Raw genomic sequence first — 15,669 nt, 5'->3', positions numbered from 1 at the left:
AGGTGATTGTCCCACTCTACTCAGCCCTTGTGAGGCCCCATCTGCAGTACTGCATCAAGGCCTGGGGCCCCCAGTACAGGAAGGACGTGCAGCTCTTGGAGCGGGTCCAGAGAAGGGCCACTAAGATGATCAGAGGGCCGGAGCACCTGTGCTGTGAGGAAAGGTTGAGGGAGCTAGCATTGTTTGGCTTGGAGAAGAGAAGTTCTTGGGAGACTTCATTGTGGTCTTCCATACTTGAAAGGAGCATATGAACAAGAGGGGGAATGGCTGTTTACAAGGATGGACAGTGATAGAACAATGAAGAGTGGTCTTAAACTAAGAGAGGGGAGGTTTAGGTTAGATGTTAGGAGGAAGTTCTTCACACAGAGGGCGGTGATGCACTGGAACAGGTTGCTCAAGGAGGTTGTGGATACCCCATCCCTGGAAGCATTCAAAGCCAGGCTGGATGTGGCTCTGGGCAGCCTGGTCCAGTGGTTGGCAACCCTGCGCATAGCAGGGGGCTTGAAACTAGGTGATCTTTGAGGTCCTTTTCAACCCAGGCCATTCTATGATTCTATGATTTGTAGACCCTTGCACAGACTCAGATGTATGCAAAGCCCCAAAGTACAGTTTTGCATACATTTTTACAGGAAGTTAGGACATATGGACATTTATCCAAAGTCCATAGGTGATGAGTTTTAGCCAACTCCTGAGTGCTCCAGCAGGTGTACATGCATTTAAACACAGACATGGCCTTAGAATTGCATGGACACACACACAGGCATACCTGTGCAGCCATGCCACAGGGTGTATGGGGCCAAGGGGGGCTCCAGCTGCATGCGAGCATCCCAGGGAATCACCCAGTGTGAGTCATCTCGCCCCAGCCAGGCAGCGAAACAGGAGAAGGACACATTCACTTACCAGGCTGAAAAAAGGCCATTACCCAGTCAAACAACCCAGTCCCTGACATCATTATTCAATACACAGGAGCCCTGAATTGCGCACTAACTCAATCACAGAGACACACGATTACAAAATAATACTGATGGAATCAATGAAACAGACATGCGGTCATACAAAGCACACACACCCCGGTGTTAATACACAATAATAGCTGCCCAACAAGCGAATACAAAACAGCCATTCAAAAACACAATGGCAAAACATGTGGCCTGCACTCAAAGGGATGCAGAAACTCAGCAACAAAACCCACTGTTGGCAAAGGGGGTTGACAGCAAAACTTGGGGGGAGCACAGAATCCAGCTCCTGGCAGCCCAGAGAGCAGGCAGCAAGGGCCCAAAGGACACACAGTGCTTGTGAGGACAGGTACACGGGACGTGGCTCCGAGATGGGATGCTGCAGCTACGCTTGTGTGGGGCCCAAATTCACAGTGCAGTCGCTGCTACACTGCAGCACTCAGGCTCACTGCAGTACAACACAATGCGGCCTTACTACACGCTGAAGGCCTGCCACCCTCAACAGCCATTCCCAGGCAGGGCACAGCTCTCCCAGGCTATGTCTGGCACTGGAAGGGACAGCAAGGATGGAAGGCTGCTGTCAGCTGCACGGTGTGCGCGCAGGAATTCCCCTTCCTCTCCCAAGTGCGGCTGTTTGTAGCCATTAAAAAGCCCAGGTCCTCATGCTGGGTGTTCAGTGAGTATTGATTCAGTCTGCAAGCAATTTTAATATTTCTTCAGGGACTTTCCAGCAACAGCACAAGTCATTAATTCACCCTCCCAAATTGCTTATTCAATAGCAGGAACATGGCTCCTGAATAAAGTCCCAGAATTTATGTGACTCGCATGAGTCAGGAGGTCAAACAACTGTTATGGAGCGAAGTTAAAAATCCAAATAAAATATTGACACTTTTTTGGGGAGCGGGAGGAGGGGGAGTGGGGGAAGGGGAAGAAAAGGTATTTAAAATAGGGTTTTGTTGCAATGCCCCCAGGATAAGGAATGAAAAGAGATTGAAGACAAGTTGGAGTTTGTAAAATCAATGGGATTTATTGCATATCCGCTTGGCATTTAATAACTCCTTCCTTCCCAGCTCCCCCTGCTCTGTTCAGGCATGGGAAGATGAAGCTGTCCACCAAATCCCAGCAGCCACTCAGCACAAACAGCGCCCATGTAGCATGGGGATGGTGGCCCTGCAGGGCAGTGTGCCCTGGGACACTGGTCCCATCACAAAGAGCACTGTATTGTCCCTTGCAGTATGTGACAGCCCACTTCCATAGTTTTCTTCCCCCATATAGTGGAAGAAAAAAAAGAGAAGGGGAAAGTAGGCATGAAGTGAATTAGAAGAGCTGCTCAGTCAGGGAGTCTACCAACAGTAGGACTGGGCCAGGACCCAGCTCTCCCAGTGCTCCAGGCAGTGGGCTTGCTGCTATAGGCCACTAGCTTTTAAGAGAATTAAAGTCACAAGGCACAGAGGCAAGGCAGCACCCATCTCATCTCAGGGACCCCCAGAGTGCTCTGGGCAGCCCCAGAGAGCAGAGGCACATGACAAAAATCACATTCACATGCAGCCAGATGCTCACAGATATAAACACATACATGCTCCTACTGAGCTCATTGCTATTCAGGGAGCACGGCCACCAGATTACACACACGAGTAGGAACATACCTGCAGACTGACACACATGCAAATGAATGCACAGACAGAAACACAGGCATGCGCTCATACTGGCATAGCAGTGCGGCTTTGTGCATTCTCTGCACAAACACAGTGTGTGTATCCACACCAAAGAAGTCCTGCAAACTGTTGTGCAACAAATCTAGATTTTACTTACAGCGGTCTCGTCTTTAGCTAGTTGCACAGAAATTGATATCCAGATGTACTCAAATATGTTCTACACAACCATATTAATACATAGGACTGACTCTTTGTATTAGCCTAGTAACTGTTTCAATGAAACTGCTAATTTTATACCAAAGATTGGAGGCTGTATTATCCATCAATCAAAGTCTATTCATTAGCACTAATTCCATAATGAAACAAGGACACAAAAACAGAGCTAACGGTGTAATCAAGGAGTACTTGATAGCATGGATTATGTTGGTGAGTTTGTTGTTTGCCTGGTTGGCCTCTTAGCAAAGATTTAGGTTAGGTGCTTGTACAGTCAACAAATACACCATTTAGAGTGGCATGGTTGGTGGTATTATACAGGTTGCATAATCAGAAAGATTATCAGGGTGGACAGAGATAATCAGAAATAAATGAAATGCTCACCCATATCCTAGGCTCACTGCAGAAAACTCCAAAGGGGGCAATCTCCAGAAAGAGATCCTTCCTTCGTGGCAGTCAGCCCTTAAATGAGGTCTAGGTGAGGTGCAGCCAGGCTCCACCCCTTCTGGTCACACAGCTGAACTGCCTTCACCTGTGCTTGCAGTGCTCGCCTCAGGTGATCAGTCAGTGGTTCAGGCTGTGATTCAGCAGTTCCCATACAGTGCTTTATTTGAGTTGAGATGTATTTTGGTGCATCTCAACTCAAATAAAGCACTGTATGGGAACTGCTGAAGGGTTCTTTCAAGGGCTCTTTTTGCATTGTGATTAAAATAACATTTGACTACAATTTCCTCCTTAGCTGTGTTTTGACTGAGTACAAAGTGTGGCTTTAGAGTTCAATGAGGTGATGAGAAGTTTGAAATTTCCATAATTATACTTTGAAAGATTAGGATTTTTGCACAGAAAAATGTTTCTGGGTTACTTCTCAGACTGCTTTGTTCACAGTTGATTTTATGATAGCCCTGTAAAAACAGCAAGATAAAATATAAAATCTCTGAACCGCCCTATGCTACCTCATGGCTTCTTAGACTAGAAAATGCTCTAGATTAAAAGTAGTATAGTTTTCTAAACACCATAGAATATGCTTCTCTTTACATCTCTGCTTATAAGTCTTGATTGCATCCAACCTTGTCCCCATGCTGTCAGATAAAACAATGGGAGAAACGCTAAGTTAGGGCTGGAAGCATTCAGATTCACTTTGTTCAGCTTAAGGGGATCATACTTCGAAATTATGGCACTGGAGAAAAATCACCAAGAACTCTCTAGGATCTCATGACTTTCAGAAGGAGCTCTTTGTACATTGCCTGAGCTAGGAACAATACAACACTCCCTTGCAAAAGCCTGAAGTGTAAATAACAAAATATTTACAGCTCACAACTTCAGGCTGTGCTGAACAACCGGTGGCCCCCTCCCAGGCTGACAGCAGCCAGCACAGGTCAGCAGCAGAGCCCAGTCCATCCCCACAGCTCGGGCACGGAAGGAAAGCCACCAGCATGGAGACATGGGAATAAAGCAGCAGTGGGGTCAGAGAGACTCATAGTAAGCACTGCAGCTCCTGGGAGCCCATTGTCAACCTGGCATGGCTGAAGGCGTCTCAGCTGAGGTGGTTTCATTGACAGAGCATGGGCAACAGGCTTGCTTACATAGGGACAAACGAGAAAATTAATCTGAATTAACTTTGAAAGTACATTGGTTAAAACCATTAAAACACTGTTTGGATGAGTGTCCTACATTGAATTTAGTTTACTGCATTTTCCAAAGTGAATTAAGCTAGACTAAATTAAAGCTGTCTTACTTCTAAACAAAGGTGTCAGAAGCGTAATACAGTTTAAGTAGACTGCTTCAATTTCACACTTCCAGTTAATTCACATTAGTTACTTTGCATAGCCATGTGTGGGTGATGGGTCCACATTATGGACAGAGGTGGGGACAGGAAAATGGGACCTGGAAATCCAGCAAGCTCCCTACAGCCGTTGTGGTTGCATGGGAATGGCATGTAAGTGATAGCTTGCTCAGGGCCCACATGGACAGCTCTGCACTCGGTCAGACGGGTGCCAGGTGCACAATGTAGGAGTAGAACAGATCTGCACTCCCAAAGTTACACTAATTATACTTATGATTATAATGAATAAAGTTATACTAGCTAAGCAAATGCATATACAGTTAAGGGCCTTACAGCAAGGAGCCACATTACTTATATATCCATGCTGATACATATTAGTTATTATACAATGGATATTATAGCCTTGTTATGGATGATTCTAGGTGGTTATGGCTGACTGTTTGTAATAATGGTGCTTGGTGCTGCACAATGAGATCAATATAGCGAGCTGGTGATGGCTACAGCCACAAAGCTGAGCAGCCTATCTGCCATTAACTCTGTTAAAAACTGTAATGGTTGAATAAATGTTTATTAATTCTTCATGGGATCTGAATACAGTATGTGACCCAAATGTTTAACTAATACAGCCACAGTAATATGTGTAGACCTGCAGGAAAAGATAAACAAGTACGTACAGCACCATATGATCAATTACAGCCCACTAAAAGACAAATGCTGGTGCTCTTATGCCACAAACAGCTCTGACATGGAAACAAACACATAGCCTATGCTGGCTAATTTTCAGACCTGTTAGTCACTCATATGAGCCAAGTAGACCAGCTATGGATTTGTCCTTTCATTAGGAAAAACTGGGAAAATAAGCATGCTGTCTTTGGAGGTGGGTACCAGCTCCACATTGGGTCCCTACATATCACCCAAGCATTCCTGCTCTGTGTTGGGTTCATACGTTTGCCTTTGCTGGCAGTTTTGGGCAGCTTTCAGAAGGAGGGATAAGGAATAACAACAGGAGTAGGGACTGGAACAGTAAGGGAAAGATTCAGGTTCTCTGTGGAAATTTCAAGCATGACCTGCCGCAAAGGGTCCCACTCTGAAACTAGCACTTTTTAACACCAGGGTTAATAACCCACACTGCCAAGCCCTGGTGTTAAAAAATCCAAAGTTAGCAGCCTCCATAATGGAGAGATCACCATAAAATACACAAGATTGTAAATAAGAGTGCACTTGCTTTTTTTCTTTGCCTCTGTTCTGGCCTTTGGGAGACAGCCAGGTCCCACTTCCACCTGTTCTTCACAGTTGTGGAAGACAGAAATACCTTGGTTTGAAATGAACGATGAAATTTATCTTAAAGATCTAAGGTTTTACTTATGGCAAAAGGTATGAAAGAGCTTGAGAGAGAGTTGAGAGTTATCTACATTTATCTGTTTCCTCCCAGTTCAAGCCTCTACTTCTAGTACACACGTCTTCTGTTAATCAAAATGAATGTCCACAAGGAATTCGGCACAGACTCCTGAATTTTAATAACTGGAAGCAGGCACAAAGCAAAGCTTTCAATTAAAAGTGCCTCTGCTCCAGATTAAGATATTTAACCTTGGCAAGCCCATGTGTTTCCGTAGGTCTCCCTAACTCACCTGCTGGCACAGCTGCTGTTGCGGCAGCTCCAGTGCTTGTTGTGCGGCGGCCACCGAATGCTGGCAGCTCACAGGCTGGACCTTCCGCCAGCTCCGTGCACCGCAGCTGCGCTGCTGGCAGGACCCAAGCTGGCTGCTCTGCAGGGGACAGGTGTCACTTGGTCCTGCAGTCACTGCAGTGCAAGGGCGCTCTGAGGCAGACGCCTAAAAAATGATCCATCTAGGGGCTCCGACATTCATGGGCATTCTCCTTGCTGGTGAAGTGGATGTAGCCCCTGGCAGTGTTTTCTTCCTGCTCCTTTCCTGCAGCTTGCTGTAGTTCTTGAAGCTTTTGGTCTTTTGTAGCAGAGACTGAGTTGGTTGAGGGGCACTGTAGGTCTGGAGCTCCTAGGATGGATATTCCTGTGGATGCTCTGAGTTGAACATTTGCTTTGTGGTTGCCTATGCTATCAGAATTCAGACCAGATGAGCCATATAGTTCCTCTCACGCCTGTGTTTCTAAGTCTAAGCAGCAAAACCCCTTTAGTCCTTCAAGATTCTTTAATTCATCTTAAATCTGGGCTGTCAAACATCTACACCCAATTTGCTTCCAATATTTGGTACACCGACTGACATCTTCTAGATGTTTGGATTATAACGCATTCCTGGGTTTCCTGACTGCAAAGAAAACCTTCCAAACGTGAACGGAGTGTAATAAAAGTAGAAACACCTGCCTGAGGACATTTCTATGCTGCAGTCACTGCTTGACTGCAGCTCATGTAGATACTCATTCTTCAGCCAGCTCTAAGCCCTGGATGGCTGCATAGCTCTGTGGAGTTCAGCCACATTCCCTGCTCACCTTCAGGTTTGCACCCTAGTGCAATGGGCTCACACAGATCCCCTTGGATAAATGGGAGAATGTTTCTCATAGCCCAATGCAGCAATGTATTCCACAAGGTCAGGCTAAGCGACCTACACGTATGGGGTCGAATGCTGTCAGCCCGTAGCTGTGGGATGAAGCTGGGTGTTGCTGCTCCCCAGATGAGCTGACAGAGCAAATCCCTGCTTGGCACATCTCCCCGCTCCCAGAGACACCTTTTGCTTCACCTTTCCTTCCTCCCACCGCTCTTCCTTACATCTCGAATTGTTCCATGTAGTGCAGCAGAACTGCAATGGGCAGAGATCTGCTAGAAGCTGAACGTTAATGCTCTGCTCAAATTAAATGAAATAAAACCGTATGGTGTCATCATGGGTCACTGATTTAAAACAACAAAAAAATCCTAGCTCCTCTCTAAGCCCTTCAGATAGTAAAACTGCTGCTGTCTCTCCTCAGTGTGCAGCCAAGAAATGGTCTTTGCAGTGTGAGAAAAGGGCAGGACTGGGTTTTCTCTGGTGTCTTGGTGTAAGCAGGCTCAGCTGGAACAAACTGGCATTCTTCCTCCTCTCTTCAGGCATGATGCTAATGGAGGTCCAGTTAAGATGATAGAGCCACACAGATTAACAGCAGATATGGAGGCCAATCTCCTCAGGGAGGGCAGAGCTTATGTTTCAAGATATGCAAGGCATCTCCATTTCTTCCTCTCATCTATTTGGAAAGTTTGAGAAAATAAATGACCACAATTCAGCCTCCTCTTGGCACTGTCTATCTAACCAAAGTGTTCCATCATACCTGTGCCTGTATACTGATAACGTATGTGATCACCCTTCGTCTCTCTCCCCTTCCAAAAGCTAGGCAGAAGGAAATGCAATTTTCATGACAGAAGAGAGTTTGAATGCATAAATATTGCTTGTGGCCCTTGAATATGGCACGGTTTGGAAGCATTCTGCTCTCTTGGCAGACAGAGCCAGAGCCTCGGGCCTGCTAGCAAGGAAGCTGAGTCTGCCGCTCCTGCCAATGTCAGCTGCTGTTCTGAGGGCTGCAAGTGTTGCAGTAGATTTTGCAAAGGTACTGCCCCCCACACTGATGGAAATCATCTGTGGCTCTTGGGGGTAGGTCTGAGCCTCCTGACTACACGTGCTGCACGAACTCTAATATGACCGCTGCAGTCAGTGCAGCTGAAACACAGCTCCCACCTCCTCTGCCCACCTCCCTTCCCTTCACAGGCAGCCACTGTCAGCAGGGTACATGTCATTTCTGCTTCAGGAGGGGGAATGGAGCCAACACTGTGCTACAGCTCGCTGAAGCACTTCCTTGGCCCCTGCTCTGCCTGAACCTGAGCCCTTCTCTCCTCCTTCCAGCTGTCCCCTCGGTGCCCCAGGTGGCAAAGCAGCGCTCCTATCTTCACAGTTCAGGCAGGAAGCAGAGCACAGAGAGAAACGCCATTTGCCCAAAGTCCTGATGAGAGTCCATGACAATGTGAGCAACCGAAGCTCTTCCCTTAAGTCGGATTAGGCTCCAACTGTCAGACTGCATTTCCCTTCACCCTCTAAATCCCTTGGTTGCTTTTCCTCACCAAGCTATGAAGCTTGCTTTCCATTCTAACTCCGTCAAACAATACTTTCTTCCCCTCTTTTTGCTGAACTGTGAATTCAGCTGTGCCCATGCACTGAAACATGCAGGCTCTCCTGTGTGAACGCAAGCCACGCTCAGAGCTCTTTGTGCCTGCACAGCACCCACCTACAGGGGGGATGTTGTCAGCACTGAGGAGCCCAAGGCTCCCTCTCCTCATCTCTCTCCCTGAGGCATGCTCTGATGCCAGCATCACTGGGGGTCCCCAGCCCATTGCAGGTAGCAATGTGAGGCACAAAGGGTATGGCAGTGCCCCTCAGCCCCACACCGTGTCCCTGCAGGCACAGCTGCACTAATGCAGCAGCGAGGCACCGCAGTGTTGGCTCTTTGGCCACCACAGCTGCCCTTAGACTCACTGCAGAGAGCCAGGCTGAAGCTTAGCAGGGTTAGCCTTCCAAGAGCGGCTTTAATTGCCCAGTAATGCACACCCTGGGGTCTTGTAATGTGCTTCTAATACGGAGCATTTAAAGTATGAACACTCCAAAACAATTACAAGGAGTTTGGTGCTCCGCAGAGTGTACCCTTCCACTCTGAAAAATAATCTGTGACAAAGGAAGATGATCACAGAGAAGACACCAGTGCTATCTGAAGTCTGTCAGGTTTCCTTGAGGCAGCAGGACACACCACACCTCCTTAGTGCAACTTCACCTGGTTCTTCCAGGATTAAAGGAGTTGCTACACTGGGATCTCTGTAGGGCTCAGCCAGCGCTCATCTCCCTCCCATCAACCCCACTGGGCTTTCATCTGGGCTTTGAGGTACTGTCTGAAATCTCTCCAAGCAACAGTGAGAGTGGAGAAACCACAGGGTATGGCAAGTCTACAAGACAGCCTGGACAGAAATGTCAGAGAGGCAAGGGATTTTTCTTATGCTCTGTCATTCTTATAGCAAATAACTCCCAAACAGGTCTAGGGGAGATTTTTCATTTGCTCCTTTACAAGGTGAGAATATTCCAGTTCTCAGAAAGGATGATGTCTCAGCTAATTTTATCTTTAATATTTTTTTCTACATCCTCGACCAAATTTGATTAGCCCCTGTTACAATTGTCAGATTACTGGAGATGGCTTTTTGTGTTAATCTGCATTTAGAATCAGCAAAACAGATTGCACTAAAGGTGCCAAAAATAACCAGATAGAAATCAAACACTGGAAATTCCTGATCTAGTGCTGAATGTTTAAGAAACTCAAAAGCATTGGAGGCAGGCCGTTGGTTTCAGCCGGAGCTATCTGAAGTATTCACTCTAGATAGAATTACTACAAGGCAACTGCCAAGGCAAATTCCAGGAATGGATTTATAATTCACAGTACGATACTACGGACTGTAATGATACGACACGCCGTTACTTATGATAATATCACATATTAAATTCAGATTGTGAAATGAAGTTTGGTTGCTTTACTGCCATCAAAGATCTATAAATGTCCTGTTGCTGAAACTTCATTCGGTTATGTATTAAAATTGTATGTTCTCCAAAACTCAGGGTAGACAACTTGTGCAAAAATCTCCCACTGGAAAATGAAAAATGGGAATTTACAATAAGTGCCAGTTTATGCCCCTAATTAAGCACAAAGGCCGTTACTGGAGTCACTGACTGTGATGGAATTAGAGCAGAGATGAAATTAGTCCAAAGTGACAATTTCTATTGGAGAAAAGAAAGGCCTTTGAAAACACTGGCATTTACTTCAAAAAATCAGCACTGCTGAGTGGTGAGCCAAGAGCTGTGTCCCTTCCTCTTTTGGGAAGAGCTGCAGAAGTGTTCTGCAAAAGGCACGTCTTCCTCCAGCATCTAGAGGTGAGAATAAGCCACAGAAAGCAGCAAGAGGTGACCGAGGGTTTGCTCCTTCTCACAGGACACAAGTGTAGCACTCCTAAGTTTGGGTCAGCTCTGTGCATACTTCAGCCTCTGTGGATGATTAGAACCTTTCAGCAGTCCTGAAGTTTAAAGACTGCATTATTATGCTGCATCTGTTGCTACAGGATGAGGTCAGCTTTCTTCATCTTTCATCTGCTGTTTCATTAGGTGGTCTCACATACACGACTCACTCAGAGCCTGATGCAGCGACAGCAGCGATTCCTGGGGACAGTGCTGTTTATCACTGCCCTTAAATGAAGCGACCCTGGGTGAAACATGGCCAGATTCTGTGCTCCAAGCTAGGATCTGAGACTTCTCTCCTTCCAGTGCCAGTGAGGCCATGCCTATGTGGCAGAGGAGCACGTGGCCTGCCTCTTCTTTTAGCCATAGGAGACATTGACTAACTCATTAGGTTCTGCCATCTAATGCCAGAAACGAGCTGAACCAAGCTACCTGAGGCTGAAAAACCAACAATGTTCTCAGTTGCTCACTGCTCCTGTCCACTCTTGACAGAAAGCCAGCTTCCTTTGTAAGAAGGAAATATTTCCAGTGAGACATTTCATCTCAAGGCCACCAGCTGTGGCTGGCCCTGGTTGGTAGCGACCAAAAAACGTTATGAGATGATGGCTACTTAGTGAAATGAGCTGGTGAGTTCTCTCCAACTCCAGATGGACACATCTCTGTGTACACTGCCGCAGTGGGTACAACCAGCACTCTGAGCTGAGAGCCCAAGAACAGAACAGGGAAGGAAATGAAACTTTCTTCTTCATCCCTGCCTGGGGTTTCCAAGCATTATGGACGGGACTGCTATACCCAAATCACTGCACAGGCTGGTTTCGCTCTAGATGGCCTTGGAAGTGCTGCGGTTTCCATTTAGCATAGCTCTCCTGGGGCTCCTGCAGCAGGAGCAGAGGCTGATGTCACCTGCCTGTGTGAATGGCCAACCTGATGTCATACTGCAGTGCAAATGGCACTGTCTGATGTCATCTCAGTGCTAATAGGACATGGTATAACATGGCAGCTAAGGCTGCAGGGGAAAGCGTCTAATCCATTCACTATGCTGTGCTACAATAGAACATAACACAGTCTAATGTGCAGGTTAACTTAGACACCCTCAGGCAGATTTTTGGAGATGGATGGATGGACAGATGGATGGATGGATGGATAGATACATTTATATAAAGTATACATACGTTATACCACTCTATTGATTTTTAAAAAGTTCCAGGTCTGCCTGACTATAATGAGATTTTTGAACTTTGTGTTGCAATCAATGAGGGGAATATTATTGGCCTGGAGAATTGATATACCCGCTCTCTGTGGCTTGTTCTGCTTCTGGACTGCCCCTGCCCCCAAGGTGTACGATTCCATCAGACACTTAACCTCTTTTACAGTGTCATCAGGCTAAAAGGAATCTAATAGTGACACGGGACTTGTGCTCAGCACTCTGGCACTATTGCTTTCCTGTCACAAATAATTTATAGCTTTCTATTTCCATCCCTTTGCCTGCACCCCATCCCCTCTTTCTGTTTCTCTGGGCTGGGGGAAATCAATAAACTCACACAACCAGAGTGGCACTTCAGGGGGCTTTAGGGGGAATGTGAGAGGAAAGAAAAGGGAAAAAAAATTGAAAAGAAGAAGAAAGTTGCATTACTTGCCCTAGCACTGACTCCTCAGATCAGCTCCCAGCTCGTGCACATCAGCATGACCTCAAAATCCAGGCCCTCAGCCTAAGGCCCTCCGACACCTTCTGGTCTGTATCCCCACAGCTGTGAACCAGGAACCCCTGCACTATGAGAGGTGAGGAGAGGGAGGATTCTCCATCCCCAGCCAGAGCCCTGATATCACCTATCTGCAGCTAAGACCCAGTTGTCCTCTGCTCCTCCAGAAACTGCCTAGGTTTCACCATCTATCTGTGTTTTCCAGTAACCTGAGATGATGTGCTCTGAAATGCCTTTCTCTTCCTATGAAGGCTTCGCTTTGTGAAGCCATGCTTTTTCAAAAATGCCCTCCCAAAGTCTTTGCCTACCTCTGCCCACGACACACATTCTCTCTTTGAAGTTTTGCCAACTCTTTCTTTAGTGTGAATTTCTAAGAAAAGCCCTCAGGTGGGCAGGGAGAATGCATTATTTGCTTTCACTTTCTGTGGAGAGAGTTTTGAGGAGAGGTTAAAGCTAATACAATGCAAGGCTGACAGTTCCAGAAACTAAGCCGAACGAGCATCTGTAGCCTTCATCCTAATTGGAGAGGCTTGTTTTAAGCTCAGAAAGGAATTTAGTCTCCATGGCCTTCACAGGTCATGGCTTATTTGCTGAGCCCCTTGGTAAGACATGGTTGTTCCTGAGTCACAGCTACCCAGCATCTGGCAGCGGGCAGGCCCCCCAGCCAAGTATTAGAGGATAGTGATTTTCTTTCACACTGACCTCAGCTGGATTTAAATCAGTGACTTAGAGGTGAAAGACTGCATGTAACAAGAAAATGAACACTGACAATTGCAGTTCAGTTTATTTTCATTCTGAGCTGCACTGTGAACTTTGTGGCATTCACTGACATCTTTTTGGGTTTCCATATTGTGTTTGTGCACGACCTGATAAACAAAAGCAGTATCTCTTTGCGGCAGATTCTTTTTCCTGGTAACCTATATCCCCTCATCACTCTGTACAGGTGCCTTCTGCTCCCACTGTCATTCACAAAGAGTAGGGCTTTGGGAAAGCCCTCCATCAGTTCAAATCTCCCAGTGCTGTGCCAGAAAGGAATTTCTCAAGTATGCGACAAAATGAAATCTACACCATTTGCAAATCTAGCAATGGCTGTTAGCTGCAAAGGCTGCCTCATGAGCACACTAGCAGATCTGATCACAAGCAATAACACAGTCACTACCACATAGGAGAGACTGGATCCCAGATTGCTTGCTGAGCATCATAATCATGCAGCGACTACATGGTTGGGGGGCAGGACAGAGCGTAGCAAGGACAATTCTGTGCGAGCAGGACCATTAAAGCACCAGAATCAGGTCTACAAGAAGTGCTAAGATGCACTGCTGCAGCCAGATGTCAGCTCAGGCCCTCAGCCTCAGGCTCTGATTACCGGAATCGCAGTGTTCAAAGGCACAGAGGAACTGCAAGAAGAGTTGAGTTCTGAACATGCTTTGCTTTTTTTCCAGGATTATCAGAACCAAAGTTCAGCAACCTTTCCACCCAACACCAGACGGGAGCGGGACAGGTGTGGCTGCACCAGGACATACTATCGGTAAGGAGACTGGCATGGAGGGGTTGGTGATGGGACAGCTGGAAATGGGAATGAAGCTCAGCAGGGGCAAACAAGTCAAGTCTGACAAGCAGGTGCAAGGGGAAGGCAGATGGGGGGAAAGAAACCTCACCAGAAAGCAGAGGTTTCTGTTCTCTGCTGCCCCAGCTGCATTGCAGAGAGTTTACCCAAAGGAGTCTGCCCTAAGCTATCCTGCCTGAACACCCCTTTCACTTGCTCACTCTCTCCTTCACCTCCCTAGAGAGAAGTACTTGCCACTATCCTACCCAAGCACTAGCCTTCACCTTTCTTCTCCTTCTTGCTTGGCTTTGCTTCTCTCTCCCTGTTTCTCATCTCTCAGATGAACAGGATATGCCACTCTGATACCACACCACAGAGTCCTTCAATGTTCTAGCTTTGTAGTCAGCTATCCCATGGGTGTATTTCACTGAGAAAAAGCATTTTCTGCTAGGGGAAAAGGGCTTATTGAGGGGAGCAGAAGATGGAGGCTGTAATAAAGCTACCAAATGTCTACTAGTCTGTTGCATTTAAAGATGCTGTGCTAGACGTGTGATGGGGTGTTGTTACTGATGTGGGTGGCATGGTACAAATGTCTGCTGCTGATAGCACTTGGTTATCTAATAGCAACTCAGAGCAGGAGAAAACATGTAGTAGTGTGGAATATTGTGGTTTACCTGTGGCGTAAGACACTGTCTTAGATGCTGTTGGTTACTGAGAATCAGCTGCTAAACAAGGATTTACTGGAAAGTGCTGGCCTACGTGGAACAGAGCTGGCAGATAAACTCCTGTACATGAACTGTATTCAAGAGCACAAAAGAATTAATGACCCAGTATGGAAGAGCATTTCTGGATGCCCTTTCAATCTGGACTCACTCAATGGCCTGGGAAGCACTGACCACATCAGATGGAGTTGGCAGATATTCCCCCTTCTTGGAGAAGCAATGCAATGTCTAGGGAATAAGTTGGCGGAGCTGGGAGGGTGGCTGTGAATGCTGCTGCTGGAGCCTCTCATTGCTCTGTGGTGCACTGGGAAGTGTGCATCTACATCAGGCAGTTCTGGCAGGTTCTGCTCTGTTCTGGAAAGCCTTTGCTGGAGGTATTGAATGCTTCAGCTCAATGCTTTATGAGCTGAATGATGGCTAGTGGTTTGTAAGGGAACTGGGATATCCTCCTAATGACTAGGGCATGCTGGGACATAATGGGCTTGCCTACTGGATGTACAACTCTACTTGCTCTAAACCCTAAAGCCCTAATTATCGGGAAGTAATTATTTCTAATCTGGGTGACTTGTCCTTTCTGATGTATTGGAAACTCCAGAGTAGTCCTGGAGAGTCGTGAGTGGCTGGAGGAGTCTGCCAGTTTACAGTGATCTGTAAACTGATCTGCAAAAGAAAGACACAAGATTTTTATTAATCCTGGTTGGAGTACGTATCGTGAGTCCATGGTTTGTTCTAGTAGGGAACTGAATTTATTGGCCCAACTCTGAAGAGCTTCTCACCTGCGCTAAGAGAAAGTGATTTTTCATGGAGAGTCTTGGTGGACACGTTAGAGGCTGGTGCGGCTAAGACAGGGTATGTGCACTCCAGGTGGAAAAATGTTGAGAGGAAATGATCTGACAAAATATGGATAGTCTGAGAGCCCCTGGGGAGTGTGGCCTGTGCAGCATTGCACTCAGTAATCTTGGATGCCCTGGGAGACCTGCTCTGAACTGCTGTTTCCGATAAGTTGTTTCGTATGGGAAACAGCAACATTTAGCTTCTTGGTGGAGCACACTGGTTCATTCCTATTGGCCCTGTACTGTAAGTCTATGGAGATATGGTATATGAACA

General features: G+C 46.6%; 1 protein-coding gene and 1 long non-coding RNA gene across 34 annotated transcripts in view; one reads left to right on the top strand and one right to left on the bottom strand.

Moving 5' to 3' along the window:
• LOC125693953 (uncharacterized) overlaps window positions 1-15,669 on the bottom strand; it is a 309,716-nt gene that overhangs the window by 145,883 nt on the left and 148,164 nt on the right. The gene's annotated exons all lie outside the window — the stretch shown is intronic.
• Window positions 1-15,669, top strand: part of PAX2 (paired box 2) — an 89,582-nt gene that overhangs the window by 23,451 nt on the left and 50,462 nt on the right. For all 17 annotated transcript variants that reach the window (XM_048946469.1, XM_048946472.1, XM_048946466.1 and 14 more), the window contains one exon: window positions 13,737-13,822. In XM_048946469.1, coding sequence (XP_048802426.1) covers window positions 13,737-13,822 — 86 coding nt within the window. The remainder of the gene's footprint in view (window positions 1-13,736; window positions 13,823-15,669) is intronic.

This window comes from Lagopus muta, chromosome 5, assembly GCF_023343835.1.
Source record: "Lagopus muta isolate bLagMut1 chromosome 5, bLagMut1 primary, whole genome shotgun sequence".
NCBI lineage: Eukaryota > Metazoa > Chordata > Aves > Galliformes > Phasianidae > Lagopus > Lagopus muta.
Note: the sequence above shows the minus strand (reverse complement) of the source record. Positions and strands in the feature narration are given on the sequence as shown.